Source organism: Mus pahari, chromosome 2 (assembly GCF_900095145.1).
Source record: "Mus pahari chromosome 2, PAHARI_EIJ_v1.1, whole genome shotgun sequence".
Classification (NCBI taxonomy): domain Eukaryota; kingdom Metazoa; phylum Chordata; class Mammalia; order Rodentia; family Muridae; genus Mus; species Mus pahari.
The window spans coordinates 71,507,674-71,521,662 of NC_034591.1; the positions used below are offsets into that span (position 1 = coordinate 71,507,674).

Here is a 13,989-nt window from a genome sequence, read left to right on the forward strand (position 1 = left end):
TCTCTTTCTTTCTCTGTCTCTCTGTCTCTGTCTCTCTCTCTCTCTCTCTCTCTCTCTCTCTCTCTCTCTCTCTCTCTCTCTCTCTCTTGCTCTCTCGGTATTTAGATCAGAGTTCAACTTTAGGTATTGTTTTCCAGGAGATGTTTTGGAGGCAGTCTCTCACTGGTCTGAAACTCACCAAGTGAGGGTGAGGAATTCACCTCTTTCCACTGGTCTCCAAGGACTGGGACTGAGTATGCAGACCATGCCTGCTTCTTTAAATAGGTACTAGGGATTGAACTCAGGTCCTTGTGCTTGCAAGGCAAGCATTTACTAACTGAGACATCTCCCTAACCTTTGCCTTTATCAATAAAGAAATTAAGGAGTAACAACCTTTTTTGGGCCAGGCATGGTAGCCTGTGCATGTAATTCCAGCTCTCAAGGACAGAGGAAAGAAGGCTACTTCAAATTCAAGGCCACCTTAAATTTTAAGTTTCAGAGGCTGCATAGCAAGATCTTATATCAGAAACAAACAAAGCCAACCAACCAACCAAAAGAAAACCCATAAATAAAATAACAAAAACAAAGGAAAAAGAGAAAAACCCATAAATAAAGTAACAAAAACAAAGGGAAAAGAGAAGTATGCTTTTTCTGTTAATCAGGATACTGTTGTCAAGTCAGCATTTCTGCCTTCTTCGGCAGTGCCTTTGTTTAAAATCTCTCTATGTCTCTGTCTCTCCCTGTATCTCTGCCCCCCCCCATGTGTGTATGTGTGTGTGTTCTTTTTGCATTATGGACAGGTTTGCAGCTCTCAATTGTTTGAACCTCTGGCTCCCACACCACTCTGTTTTTATCTCCCCCCCATAAACAAATATCCAGAGTGTGAGGAGTACTAAGTCCCAACACAGCAATCCCCACTTGTTCAGAGTGATAACCTGGCAAGCTTACGAATACTTTCCTTCTAGAGAAGCCACTAATAAGCTTAGTAGTCTGCTATAGATGTCTGCTCCTTTAGATCAGATTGATCTGTCAACATCAGCAAGCTAATCTAGTATAGTCCTATGAATACATAACTAAAGGTTTTCCAGCTCTTTTAGTAAGTATTGGAAATAGTACAGGATCTTTGGAAAACTCAGACATCTTTATGTAATGGAATATAATCTGAATGTATTCTAGCACCATGTCAGAATATAGGTGGTGAAAGACTAGAGGCAGTTTATGCTACTCCTTAGAGAGCCTGATGAAGGAAATAAAAAAATGGCATGCAACTCAGACGCTTTCATTAATTAGTACATCTCTCTGAAAACACACTTCATCCCAAGAACTCGAAGCTGAGTGCAGGTGAGGAACTCAAGCTGTGTCTGGGCAGGAATTAACTGTTTCCTAAATGACACCAAACTGAAGAGTGCAGATAATTCGCTGGCAGACTTCCTCTCCACGCCCTGGCCCACACTCGGGCACCAAGAGACTGGAAAGGCCTTTGCCTTATGGGAAAGGGGCAGCTGATAGAAATGCACCACTGACTTATGGGCAGTGAGTTCACAGTCTCATTAAAGACTAATTTTGCTCTCACTCTCTCCACGTTGCCTGGACAGTGTATGTTTTCTTAACCCAAAGGTGACTTTGAGTTCTTGCCCCCAAATTACTGTCTCCTTAATCATTTGAGTTGGCTGAAACACTAAGTCTTCTTTTAGGTTTGAGAGTCAAACACTAAAGTTCTCTAGAGTCAGGCTCAGAATCAATGGAAGTGAAAACTCATGTTACTCTCTACACACGTGGGGGCAGCTGCTGACAGTGTTTCTACTAAAAGATGAGCTGCTACAGAAGGAGTTTCTGAAACTAAATGATTTCAGCTCGTTAGATTCCAATATATTCTGATACTCCAACTATGTTTTGAATTCATAAAAAGTACCTCTTTCACCCTAGGATTTAAAAGGTTCACTCAGACATAAATCCACTAATCTCTCACACTGCCCTATGAAGTCAAAATAGCATATTCTAACTCTGCATACAAAATACTTCCAAAATGAGCTTATAAATCAGCCATTTTTTCAGACGTATGCACAGTGGGCTACAATCTATATCCCTCAACAAAGAAATAAGAAATCTCCATGGAGATGTTGCACGTTTTCAAACTGAAAGCATTTACTGGGGTAAAAAGACCCATCTAAAGGGCAAAGCAGCAACAAACTGCAGCTGTCTTTCGGGGGTGGCTTACCTATTAATGTAACTGAGGGCCACATAGGTCGGCTGCTGCAGCTCCTGCTTTTCTAAGACACGTGGATCTGTATCTGAAATAAAACACAATTACAAGGATTTTTTTTTAGTTTTAGGTTTTTTTTTTAACATCAGAATATATTAGGTTCCCTAACATAAAGTAACAGAGGGTAAAGAGAGAAAAAGATTAATTTAGAATAGGAAAACTCAGTCCCCAAAGCACAGTGATTTGTTCATTCATTCATAAAAACAAGATATTACATTGCTTTTCAAGAAATTCCAAACATCAACAGTGATAAAATGCCCATCTGTCACACAAGCTCTTGCACAACCCCCTCATAAATATTGGTTTTCACTGCTCACAGTTACAATGCTGGCATGGTTCTCGCTGGTTAATCGGTCTAAGAAGGAAAGCCTCTGTTAATTATGCTCACTTCAATACTGGAACAAATTAGTTTACATTGAAAAGCTCCATCAATTTGAAAATCTATGGAGTATTGTTCTTGTTCACTGAACACTTCTGAGTCCAGCTTCATATTCTGGAGGGCTTGTCTCCGTTTTGAATGTATAATGAATTGATTATAGTTTTTCTAGACTCTTAATCAGAAGCTCACTCAGTGCTCCAGAGTGGACAAACAGCACATTCACGGGGTTTCCCCCAGCCGTGCTTCTCCAGCTCAGGCCAGGTGAATGCGCTCCTCACAGGCAGAAGCGCAGCAAGCTTGCCGCCAAGTTTCCTGGGGAGAAATTACTTCCTGAATCTATGTAAAAAGAATGATTATACAGTAATACACGGGGCCAGCGAGTCACTCAGTACTGTTTACATGAAACAAGGCTTAAGCACTTCACACTCATTTCTTTTCATTAAGACCTCACCCATACAGTCACATTATTAGAAGTCTCTTCGCTGCACTCAGATGTGATGACTGAGCCGGGTTCAAGCCCCTTTGCAAAGTGTTTACCACAATGTTGGATTTGAGATATACGAACTCCAGAGTGCATTAACAGGTGATGGAGGAAGGGAAAGGCATGGTGGCCCAGGTCACAAGTGGTAAAAATAATCAGGTTGGCGTTGCTTTTGACTCTCAGACTATATAACTGCGCAGTAGAACCAGCTTTCTTCATTATGTTCAAGTTAAGAATCTCACGTTCATTCTATCATTTTTTTCTATGCCAAGAATTCCAGGGAACTCTATCTAGAAACCTTCCTTCCTTGGGTCTCTGCCACTGTAAGCCCTTGAAAGCTGAATTAGGAAATAAGAGACAAAAGAGTCTCTGAAAGGCTCCATCAAGTCCGGTGTCAAGGTTTTGGCAGAGCAAATGAGAACAGACCAGTAACTCACATTTCCTCCCCTTTTATATCCAGTTGGGTCTGCAGCTGAGGCTGCAGCTTGGTCTCTGGTTGAGTAATAAACTCAGTAGTTGTCTGGACACAAGGAAGGCACTTTCCAAAGGGACACGATCTTCAAACAGAACCCGTAACACCTACCTAAGTCTGCTGAAATCTCAACATAGCTTTGCTTTCCTGTGCAGAACGTGCTTGCTGGAGGGGAGTCTACAGAATCAGGGTTCAGAGGGCAGAATGTTTTGTCTACACAAACAACCACTGGCAAGCCACACAGGCCCTGGGTACAAATGGCGACGGATACACTAAAGTAACAGATGACACTGGAGACAGAAATCATGAAGCTGGGAAGGAGGTGATGTTAGAGAAACAAGGTCAGAGCAAAAATCCCAGGGGAAGGACTCTCGTGTCTCCACCAAATGACTTGAATTTGAGCTTCGGTGTGGATGGGCCACTGCTCTTTGGAGATGTGATGTTACACAGAGTTAGGTTGAAGAAGTGAGAATTATAGGAGCCTACAATCTGTTGATCAAAGGGGTGAAGGGCTCAGAAGCCAGTACACATTTTAGGCCATCTTTCATTTTTCTTTGTTCTCGTACTTGGCTTCCAATCAAAGGCTCTTCCTACAAATCATCTTCTAAATCACTCCAAATCACTCCTCACTAAGCGTGGTGTGCTTTCTAACGTGCTTTAAATGTTCCTTTCTCACGCTATCCTGAATTTAATTTTTTCTCTTTTATTTGTGTGTGTGTGTGTGTGTGTGTGTGTGTTTGTGTGTGTGTGCATGTGCTCTCTCTCGCACGACCGTGTGTGTAGGTATATACTTTATATTAAATTTTCTACTTCAAGCTTGTAATAATCTGGATCTTGAAGTTCCCCTAAAGGCTTGTGTTGAAGCTTTGGTACTTCGTCTGTAGTACACTTAGAAGGTGTTGAGACTGTGTGGAGGTGGGGTCTAGCAGAAGGATGTTAGGTTACTGGTACCCTTGAAGTGTCCTCCCTCTCCAGCTTCCTAGCCAGGACAAGGCCAGCACATACCAGTCTGTTACTTGCGCCCAGCTATGGGTGGGTTCTGCTCTGACACCACGCCTGAAGGTGATGCAGCCTAAGAGCCACAGGCTGAGAGTCGGAAACTCGGAGCCACAATCAAACTTTTCTCCTAGCAAGTTGAGCCTCTCAACTGTTTTATCATAGAATGGAAATCAGATTAATGCAGGAAGAGTTCCAGTATCTCTCTGAAGAAGGGGACTCAGTGTCTTTTACAACATACTACAGCTCTCAGATTCTTAGCTGAATGGTGCTGCTGTTGGCACCTCGCAAACTGAATGGCAATCTTGTTTGGCAGAGCATCAAGCATGTGCAACATGCAGGTTAGAAGGCGAGATTCTAGAATTCTATTTTAGTTTCCTTCAACATAATTCTACAACCTATGTTTGACTTATACTTAAATTGCCTCAAGTTGTAAGTTGGAGGCAGACTTCAGGGAGCTTCCAAATGTCACCTTTTCTGAAACAAAACAACCACTGGAAGTGCCTTAGGTATAAAGCACTCTTGCACCCCCCCCCCTTTTCCCCTAGATTGTAGACTCTAGTCACCAGTAAGACACCAGAATAAATACCCCCAGGCCTCAATCTTCTTTTTAGATTAAATGACTCTTCAAAGCAACCCCAATTAGAACATCCACCAAAGATGTGCCACCTTGGAAATGAAATGATGTACTTGGCCCAAGTCAGGAGCGACTGAAACAAGGGACTGGAGAGACTGCATCAACTGCTGGTCCCAAATAAACATGGGGGCTGTCATTTGCTTTTTGGTTGCTGTGTCGTGATTATGACTTGCTGTTTTATGAGATTTAATTATGCCACTGAGCACTTCACATTCAGTAAAAGTATAAAAGCTGTTTTCATTATTTCTTCCTCTCTGCCAGCAACATAACTTTCTGATGGTAAACACCCTACAAAGAGAAAGACTCCCGAGATAGACTGGCTTTATGAAGTAGGATGCTTGATTCTAAAGGCAAAGGGAACATCATCACCTGGTACCACAGAGTCTCTCTAACCACTAGATAGTGTTGAGCTTTACAAAGAAAAATCTCCTTATACACACATCATGCCATTCAGAAATGATTTAGACCACAGTAAGTCACTGCAATGGGTAATCTAAAAGGAAATAAAATGTGCGTATAATGTCATCTCTCAAACAATTCTCTGGCTTGTTCATTTGTAGTGCCAATAAACTGAGGAAGTGAAATGCTGGCTGCAGCTCTCAGAGACAGAACCCATGCCGGCGAGCTCTATGGACAGAACACGTGTGTTTCTCTTTCATGTGGTGCTCCCTCAGCAGCTCATCTGGCAATGTGTACAGTGTGGCCAGTGTACAGGGAAACACAGCAGCACCCTTCCACTGCTACATGATCACAAGGGTCAGGAAGACAAACAAAGTCTCAGAGGTGCATGGTAGGGGCAGATAGAGAGAAGACATAGACAACCTCAGGACACCACTGCTAAGTTTCTAAAGCAGTGACCTATAGACAGGCCGGCAATGGCTATCTCTACCATCATCTCAGGGCAGCATTTTGTTCTGTGACGAGGACTGAGCTCTTTAGCACCAGACCCAGGAACAACGAAAAAGCTTTTCCTAGCTGTGATCCTAGCAACTCAAAGCTTCACAGACTGAATCAAATGGCAAAGTCCTCGTCACAATATGAGCTCCAATTGTTTCTCAAGCAATACCAGCCAATAAAAGAAGATCAAATAAAAATTTAAAAACAAGGTAAGGTGATGGTTTAGCCTAGGAAGGAACATTCAAATTCCGTTCAGTAAGAATGAAACGTGTGATGTGTGTGACAAAAGGCCCACAGCCTACCTTGCTGAACTCCCTAATGCTCTTGTTCATCCGTACCACAGTCCCTGTCATGGGGAACAATGACGAGCCATGCTTGGGGCATGTAATCTGTTTGCTGTTGGAGGGGAGTCTCATGCAGTCCAGACTGGAGTTGAACTTGCTACACAGCTGTAGATGACCTTGAACTGATTCCCCTGCTTTAGCCTCCAGAATTGAGCGCTGGGATTACAGCTGTACACTACCACACTGTTTTTTGTTGTTGTTGTTTGTTTGTTTGTTTGTGTTTGTGTACTATTTTTTAATAAAAATTCATCCCTAGTGCCACCACCAAGCCCACAAGAAAACTCTATTGGTGTTATTTGGTGGGTCAACCAACATTCAATAATGGACTCATGGACTTTGGCCATGACTTAGTTGTGTACCCTGCCAGGACTTTATGTACCCAGAATTACTTACAATTTAGTAAAGCCAGAAGCCAGCACTGCTGCCTCTCAACCAAAACTAAGGAAAAGTTGGGCAATGAACTATCTGTAGGTTGTGAGGCCACTGTGAAAAGAAGATACGCTTTTGATCGGGAGAGAGACCTCCTTGGCATTCTATAGTTTCCAAATACCACTTACTATTTAAGTGCATCACAACTGTGTGTGGGGTGGGAAGGGGTGGCTAAACAGCTGTAGGTAGGAGGCTGAAGGCCAGCAGGATAAGTGATTCTGAAGAGAAACCCTTGCTTTTCTTTGTAATCATTCAGTGATTCAGACAGTAATTAATGTGTGTTCTTAGCTTCCATTCTTCTCCTCACCTGCTAACCCTGCATAGACAGACCCTCATTTTTTCATCACTCCCTCCCAGCTTTCTGCGTAGGGCTTGTCAAATTCTTCTCTTTGCTCTCAGGATTTCCTGGACCACAATGATACTTTTACCCTTCTACACTCGGGCTTGTCTCAGCTCTTCCTATCACTGCCACCCTTTGCCCTCTAGTGCCCAGCAAATACACACAGGGACAGAGAGCGATTAATTCCATGATGGGAATGCTGCAGGCTTTGGGTTAAATATGGTACATGCATCAAACACCTTTGTTTTCTTGACCACTCATGACCCCCATGAAAATGTGTTACACGGTAGGGAAAACCACCAAGGGGAGTAAACAGGGGACATAAATAGGAGGTAAGTTTTGGGGCACAACCAAAGAATATGAGGACATAAAAAGGCTTAGATAAAGTTTTCTTTATCTCCAGACCCTATAGTGGGGGCATAAGAGCCAGGAGCTGAACCCTGCAGAAGCCCTGAGGGACCCTGCGCAAAAAGATGCCAGCTACAACATGGAGAAAGCTCAGAGCTTAAAACAGAGAACCTTTAAAGAGGTCATGGAGAAAAACTAAGCAGATCATGAAGTGCCTATGGATGGAGGGGTTGGAGCCAGTCAGGACTCTTCTTCTACTCCATTAGGCAGGTGTAGAGAAAAAAGAACCCAGATGTTGACATCTGGTGATTCCCTAATTAAATGATGTTCCTATAGTTCCATCTATAGCCCACAAGCTCCATCTGTGCCTCCACCCACAGGCATCTACCAGCTTTTCATTGTGGTTGTGAAAGATAAGCCAGTAACAGTCAAGAAATGATGACTAAGCCGTGTAGGCAAAACTTTCAACCTGAGAGAAAGCCACCAAAACACAGGGAAAATAGGAAGAGAGAGAAGGGAGAGGGTCGGGGAGAATAAGGGGTAGGCAGGTATGCATGAACCAAAGTACCAACAGTGGGGGCCTACACATTTCTGTGACAAACTTCCTTAAATGCAGCTGGTACCAGCAGGGCTGGAGCCACAAGCTCCATGGTCTGCTCCCTCACAGGTGAGGTCCCTCACGGCTCCCGCCCAGCTGTAACACTGGACTCCATACAGGCTTTATAGTTTCTTATAAGGCCAGTGCACTCTTCTTGCAACTTTTACTTCATTTTTAAGGCTAAATTTGTTGAACAATTTACAAAGATGGACTTTTAAAATTCATTACTGGTCTACTTCAGATGCTGAAGTAAATATTTCTTGCTGGCATTGGGTTGAAAAAAAAGAAAGAAAGAAAGAAAGAAAGAAACTACTGCTACGAGTGTATAGCCTTTCTGAATGGATCAACGTTTCCTTAGTTTATAGACACGCCATTTGAAACTTTTCCCAGGCCGTAATTTCCATTACAGGAAACTCAATGCAAATTATACTGAGACTCTTGCCTTCCCCAATTCACTGTGAAATCCAGATGCACCTAAGTGTTGCTGTAAAATTTATGAGCATGGTATCTAAAAGTCAGGAATTCTATACAACACAATAACAGCATCTATTAAAGAGCATCCATGGTCACATATGGAGCCTGAGTTTTCCTGCCACAAGTCAATGGCTAAACACGACTGAACCAGGAACTCTGTAAACAACGCTCAGGCAGCTGACTCAGGCACAAATACTGCAGCCGCAGCTTGCCCTGTGACTAGCATGGGCAGAGGTTCTGCTCTTCTGCTTTCTAATTCTTTATCAGCCATTCAAATTCCTATGGTCACCCTCTAAGTAGCTATTTAGGAAACTGGCTCTTAGAGGTCAAATCTAAGCCAAAGGCTCTGTCAATAATCCATGTCCACCACAGTGGAGGCTGAATAACTGAATGAGCACCCTGGGTGAGAACTAAGGCAGAAGACACAGATAAGCATCAGCTCAGAGAGCTATAAGGTTAGACATGCCAGAAACACAGACCCAGTACGCCACTGCATCCCTGCACAGACAGAGATGAACGAGGACGCATGCTCAAAGAACTATAAAAGGAGACAAAATACTCAGAGAGGGAGGGCTCATGTGGGAGATTTTACTGATGGAGCCCACAGCAAGTCATTCCCAGGTGATGGTGGGAAACCAGTGTGGCTTTAAGGCGGTAGGCACTGAGCTGAAAATCTGTGGGCATTTCAGAAGGGCAGCACTGTTGACTAGACAATACTCATTAATTATAGATTTTTAAAACAGAGCTACTTGCGGAGGGTAGTTCTGAATTGTGGGCAATCCTCTGTGAAGGCAATGTCTATAGACATTGGAAGGAGGGTGCTAGTGGGTCCTGCTAGATGCCCTATGTTGCACATAATCAGATAACCAACTACAACAAACTCCCCCGACCTCCAATGTCAGTGCCTGGCTGAGAAGCCCTGCTGGAAACCCATGTGGTGTTTATGAAAACTGGAGCTACTGCATGTTGGTAATTTTTGGGTTTTCCTATGTTCTAAATCAAGAGCTTAGAAGGCTGCTCAGTGGGTAGCAGGACAGTGACACAAAGGTGGCTGAGACCTAGATCTTAGGAACCCTGGCTTTCTTAGTGGAGTCAAAGAAACTGAATTCACTTCCTAAAAGACATCCTGAATTCTTGTCATGTACTCCTTGCTAGAGCACAGAGACAAGTTCAAAGCCTAGCAGCCACAGAAAAATTCTGAGTGGAACGGCACCACTTGCAATCCTAGGGCCGAGGAAGCAGAGACAGGAAGAATCCTGGGGCTCACTGGTCAGCTAGGCTAGCTGGTGAGCCCCAGGGCAATGCCAGGCCCTGTCTCGAAGGAGGTAGATCATACCCAAGGCCTCCACAGGTATTTGTACATCAACTACCTATACACAAGTTTGTGTACATGTATATGTGCTGAACACACACACACACACACACACACACACACACACACACACACACACACACACACACTCNGTGCTGAACACACACACACACACACACACACACACACACACACACACACACACACACACACTCTTAAAAGCCCTCAATGATTCAAGACAAACCAGCAAATACATAAATTGCTCCAGAAACGTGGCAAGATTCTCTGTGAGGGTCAGGGCAACTTTTGAAAAAAAAACTTTCTAAGATTCGGAATAGAGAACAGCTTGATCAGGCGAGTAGAAGGAGAAAGTAAATGGTCTGTGACGTTCAGAGTAGCTTGAGTGTAAGAGACATGAAGTGCAGAGCACGCTTTATCTGGAATGGTTCAAAGGCTCTCTTGCTAATCAGCCTTAATCTCAGAGGCAAAGCAGAGGCACTGGGGAAATAAGCTAAGATGGCCACTGTGTTAGAGAATAGTGGAGAGTGGTAGGGAAGATGAGAAACTGATATAGAAGACTGGTAAAAGAAGAAACCGAAACACAAGATTTTTCTTATGTTATGGAGTGAGTATCTCATTATCAACAATAAAGAATCTCAAACTGTGAAAAATATTTGATGTTCCAAGTGAGATCTGCTGCTCATGTGTGAAAGATGCTGTGCAGAACCAGGGAGTTGAGCTTCAGAGACGAGAGGGATAAAGGGCTCCCGATGCAGACAGGAACCGAAGTGCTGAAGAATCGCTTCATAATGCCACACATTCCAACAGGCAGCAGAGCCAAGGAATGCCCTCAAAACAGTAAAATTTCAAGCACCCTGATTAAAGATGCTATCCTGAAACTCAGCCAATAGTCAGCTCAGCATGGATGAGGACAGGCCTGGGGGGACATTGTATTTGAAACCAAGTGACTGGTACAATTCACACTGAGGATAAAAGGCTGGGAGTGGGTGAGTCAAACAGGGGTCTTTAATTTAGTGTTTAGTGGACCTGGTACGGGCTCTCCAAGGCCTACTAAGGGACTCACCCTCTTGCTATAATCTTTGTTTTTCCTTTTTATATCTCTGGTTACAAGCCTAGCCTTTCTTTGCTGAGTCATCTCTCCAGCCCTGTTTTTACTTCTTGATGTTAAGATAATATGCTACTCTCTACAAATCCAGCTGTCTGCATTCAGCATTAGCTTCATAAGCCTTACGATTCTTCTTTCATCTCTAAAATATCGCTAAGAACAGTGCTTTCAGCCTCAGTGAAAATAGGACTGAATCTCTAGTATAAGGTGGCCTTATGCTGTTCAGAGCTTTAGCCCATTAAGTATTTTGAAATGCAGACTGGCACTACTGTGAATTGTCTACATTTGATAGTCAACAGCATAATGATGCATAGGAAAGTTTTAAAACCCATCATTCAAACGTGAGTCATCATGGGCTGCATGGTGCTCTTAACACACATTTCCTTTTTATATCATGCTGCTCTGGAGCATGGCTGCCTGGCACAAGGCTTACATTTCCCAGCATTCCTTCCTTGGGTCTGCATCCTTTGAGTCTACATCCTGGTCAGTAAAATACAGGGCTTTAAAGAAGTCTCCTTGAAAATATGTGCCTTTCTTTGCAGTAATTTTCCTCTAAGGTGATTGGAAGAATGACTATTACTCCTGCATCTACTTCAATATGAGATAATCTTGTACATGGAAGTCAACCTAGGCAAAGCCAAGCAGGAGTAGGTGTGGCTGAGCAGTGAAGCCCCACCTCTCATCTGGACTGGCCTCCTCCAGTACTTCTGCAACTGACAGAATGAAATTCTCTTCCATTTCAGATCCTGTTACTCAATAGTTTCTCAGTAAGTGAAGCCAAAGCTCCATACAAACAACAATGAAACAACACCCTAACAACCCGAATGCTAGCCCAGAGCTCTCCTGAGTAACATGAACTATTGTGTCTTTGCTTTCTGGATTAAAAAAAAAAATAGATTATATTGTGTCATACTAAACGTATGGAACAAAAACAACAATAGAAGAGTAAGACCCACACCGCCATATCATCTGAGGCTAACTCTGCAGAGGGATGATTAAGGAATGAGAGGAAGAAGAGAGAAACTTCATGTCACATTATGGCTGCTTTGGTTGCTCAAGCCTTTCTCCGGTATTGGTTATTAGCGGGCAATAATGAAGCAAATTACACATGCATATTGCTTCTGAGTTATCCACAATGCGATGAGCAGTAACCTTTGAAGCTGTCAGGATCTTTTCAGGGAGGCAATTAAAGTGAAAAATGAGAGTATGAACAACCTCCATCACCCAGTACCACATGTCCCAACACCACCTACGAGCACTGACTTCTGAGTGGGTGCGATCTGAATATTTATTAATGCAGATCTGTTCCCATTTGTTCACCTTCTTTTCTTGTAACCCAAGCTACCCTCACCTGACAAAAGAGATTTTTTTTTTCTTTAAAGGGCAACTCTGACACTATGAATCACATTTACCTGAAACGTACACACACTGTGACATCGTTCCTAGTTTAAAATAAACTTTCTTTCCCTTTCCCCTTCAGGAAATATAAGTTTAGGACAAGCTAGGATTCCAAAGAAGAAAGAAGTTGAGAGTAAAGTAATCCCATGTAGAAAAACACTAAATAACCAAAAGCTGAAAATAAGTAAGAATAACTAGTGTGGATGGAAGGTCAAACGTAAACATGTCAAGTACTGTGTGGTGGGCACTGAAGCACTCTCCCCAGACAGAAAAGAAACAAAGCCGTGCTCTCTAGCAACATGCTCCTGGCAGCAAAGTTGCCATCCATAAATTTCATACTGGAGAACCATGTAATCAAGTTACAAAATTAAAAAAAAAAAGGCCTAAGTCTTACCTTTTAAGTCAGTGTACAGTCTTGTGTTGGGTGGCACGTGCGGTCTATGGTCAGAGGGTGAGCACAATTGCTAGGGGAAGTGCTTCATACTGACTTTAAAGAGATCACAACAATCCTAAGAGAAAACCACTTGCTTAGGAGTTGTTTACAGTGTGACTGTCTTCGGATTGACATTCCTGTAGGAACTGGAATGAAACACAAGAGCTACAGCTGGGGGAGCTACCAATAGAACGGGGCTCCCACACTATTCAGAAACTGCTGTGTAAAGAGCCTGAGGATCTGCTCATCCACTTAGTCACTGGCCTGCAGACTGGTGGCTCTCCACTACAACTGCAGATTAGTGTCTCCTGGTTGATTGGACAGACTCTGAGGGCCTGCCCCACCCCCCAAAGATTCTAGTGTGAAACCAGACTGAAGACTGCGTACGTAGGCTTGGGAACCAGAAGTAGGAAGTAGCTTGGGGGTAAAGGGCTTGCTGTATAATCTGACAACCTGAGTTGACTCTTGGAACCAAAAGAGTGAAAGGAACTCTGCAAAGTTGTCCTTAGATTTCTATATGTATGCCTTCCCAACAAATACCATATCACAGACAGACAGACACACATGCATAGAGAGAGAGGGGAGGGAGGGAGAGGGAGATGGACAGACAGATACATAGAAAGACAGAGACAGACACATACACAAAGATAGACAGACAGACACATCAGACACACACATAGAGATACGAACAGACAGACATACAGAGACATAGACAGACACATACAGACAGACACACACATACACATAGACAGAAACACACATACACAGACACACACACATATGTATATAGAGAAAGAGAGGGAGATGGACAGACACAGAGAGACATAGACAGATATACACAGACACACACACAAAGACAGACACAGACACACGTGTACACATAGACAGACAGAAGCGCGCACACACACACACACACACACACACACACACACAGACACTCACACACACTTTAAAAGAACTGCTTGGGGAAGTTATCTAAAGGGACAACTTGAGTCTTTTCCCAAGCCTCAAAAGCAGTTGTGAAACTAGAAACAAATGGTTGACTATGCTGCAAATGTTTTGTGGATAAATCCATGTGATGAA

The 13,989-nt window shown here is 43.2% G+C and overlaps 1 protein-coding gene across 2 annotated transcripts in view; it reads right to left on the reverse strand.

The window, feature by feature from the left end:
• The window catches only part of Jazf1 (JAZF zinc finger 1), a 290,475-nt gene that overhangs the window by 115,443 nt on the left and 161,043 nt on the right, over positions 1–13,989 (reverse strand). For both annotated transcript variants that reach the window (XM_021190884.2, XM_029535226.1), the window contains exon 2: positions 2,198–2,270. In XM_021190884.2, the coding sequence (XP_021046543.1) occupies positions 2,198–2,270 (73 nt within the window). The remainder of the gene's footprint in view (positions 1–2,197; positions 2,271–13,989) is intronic.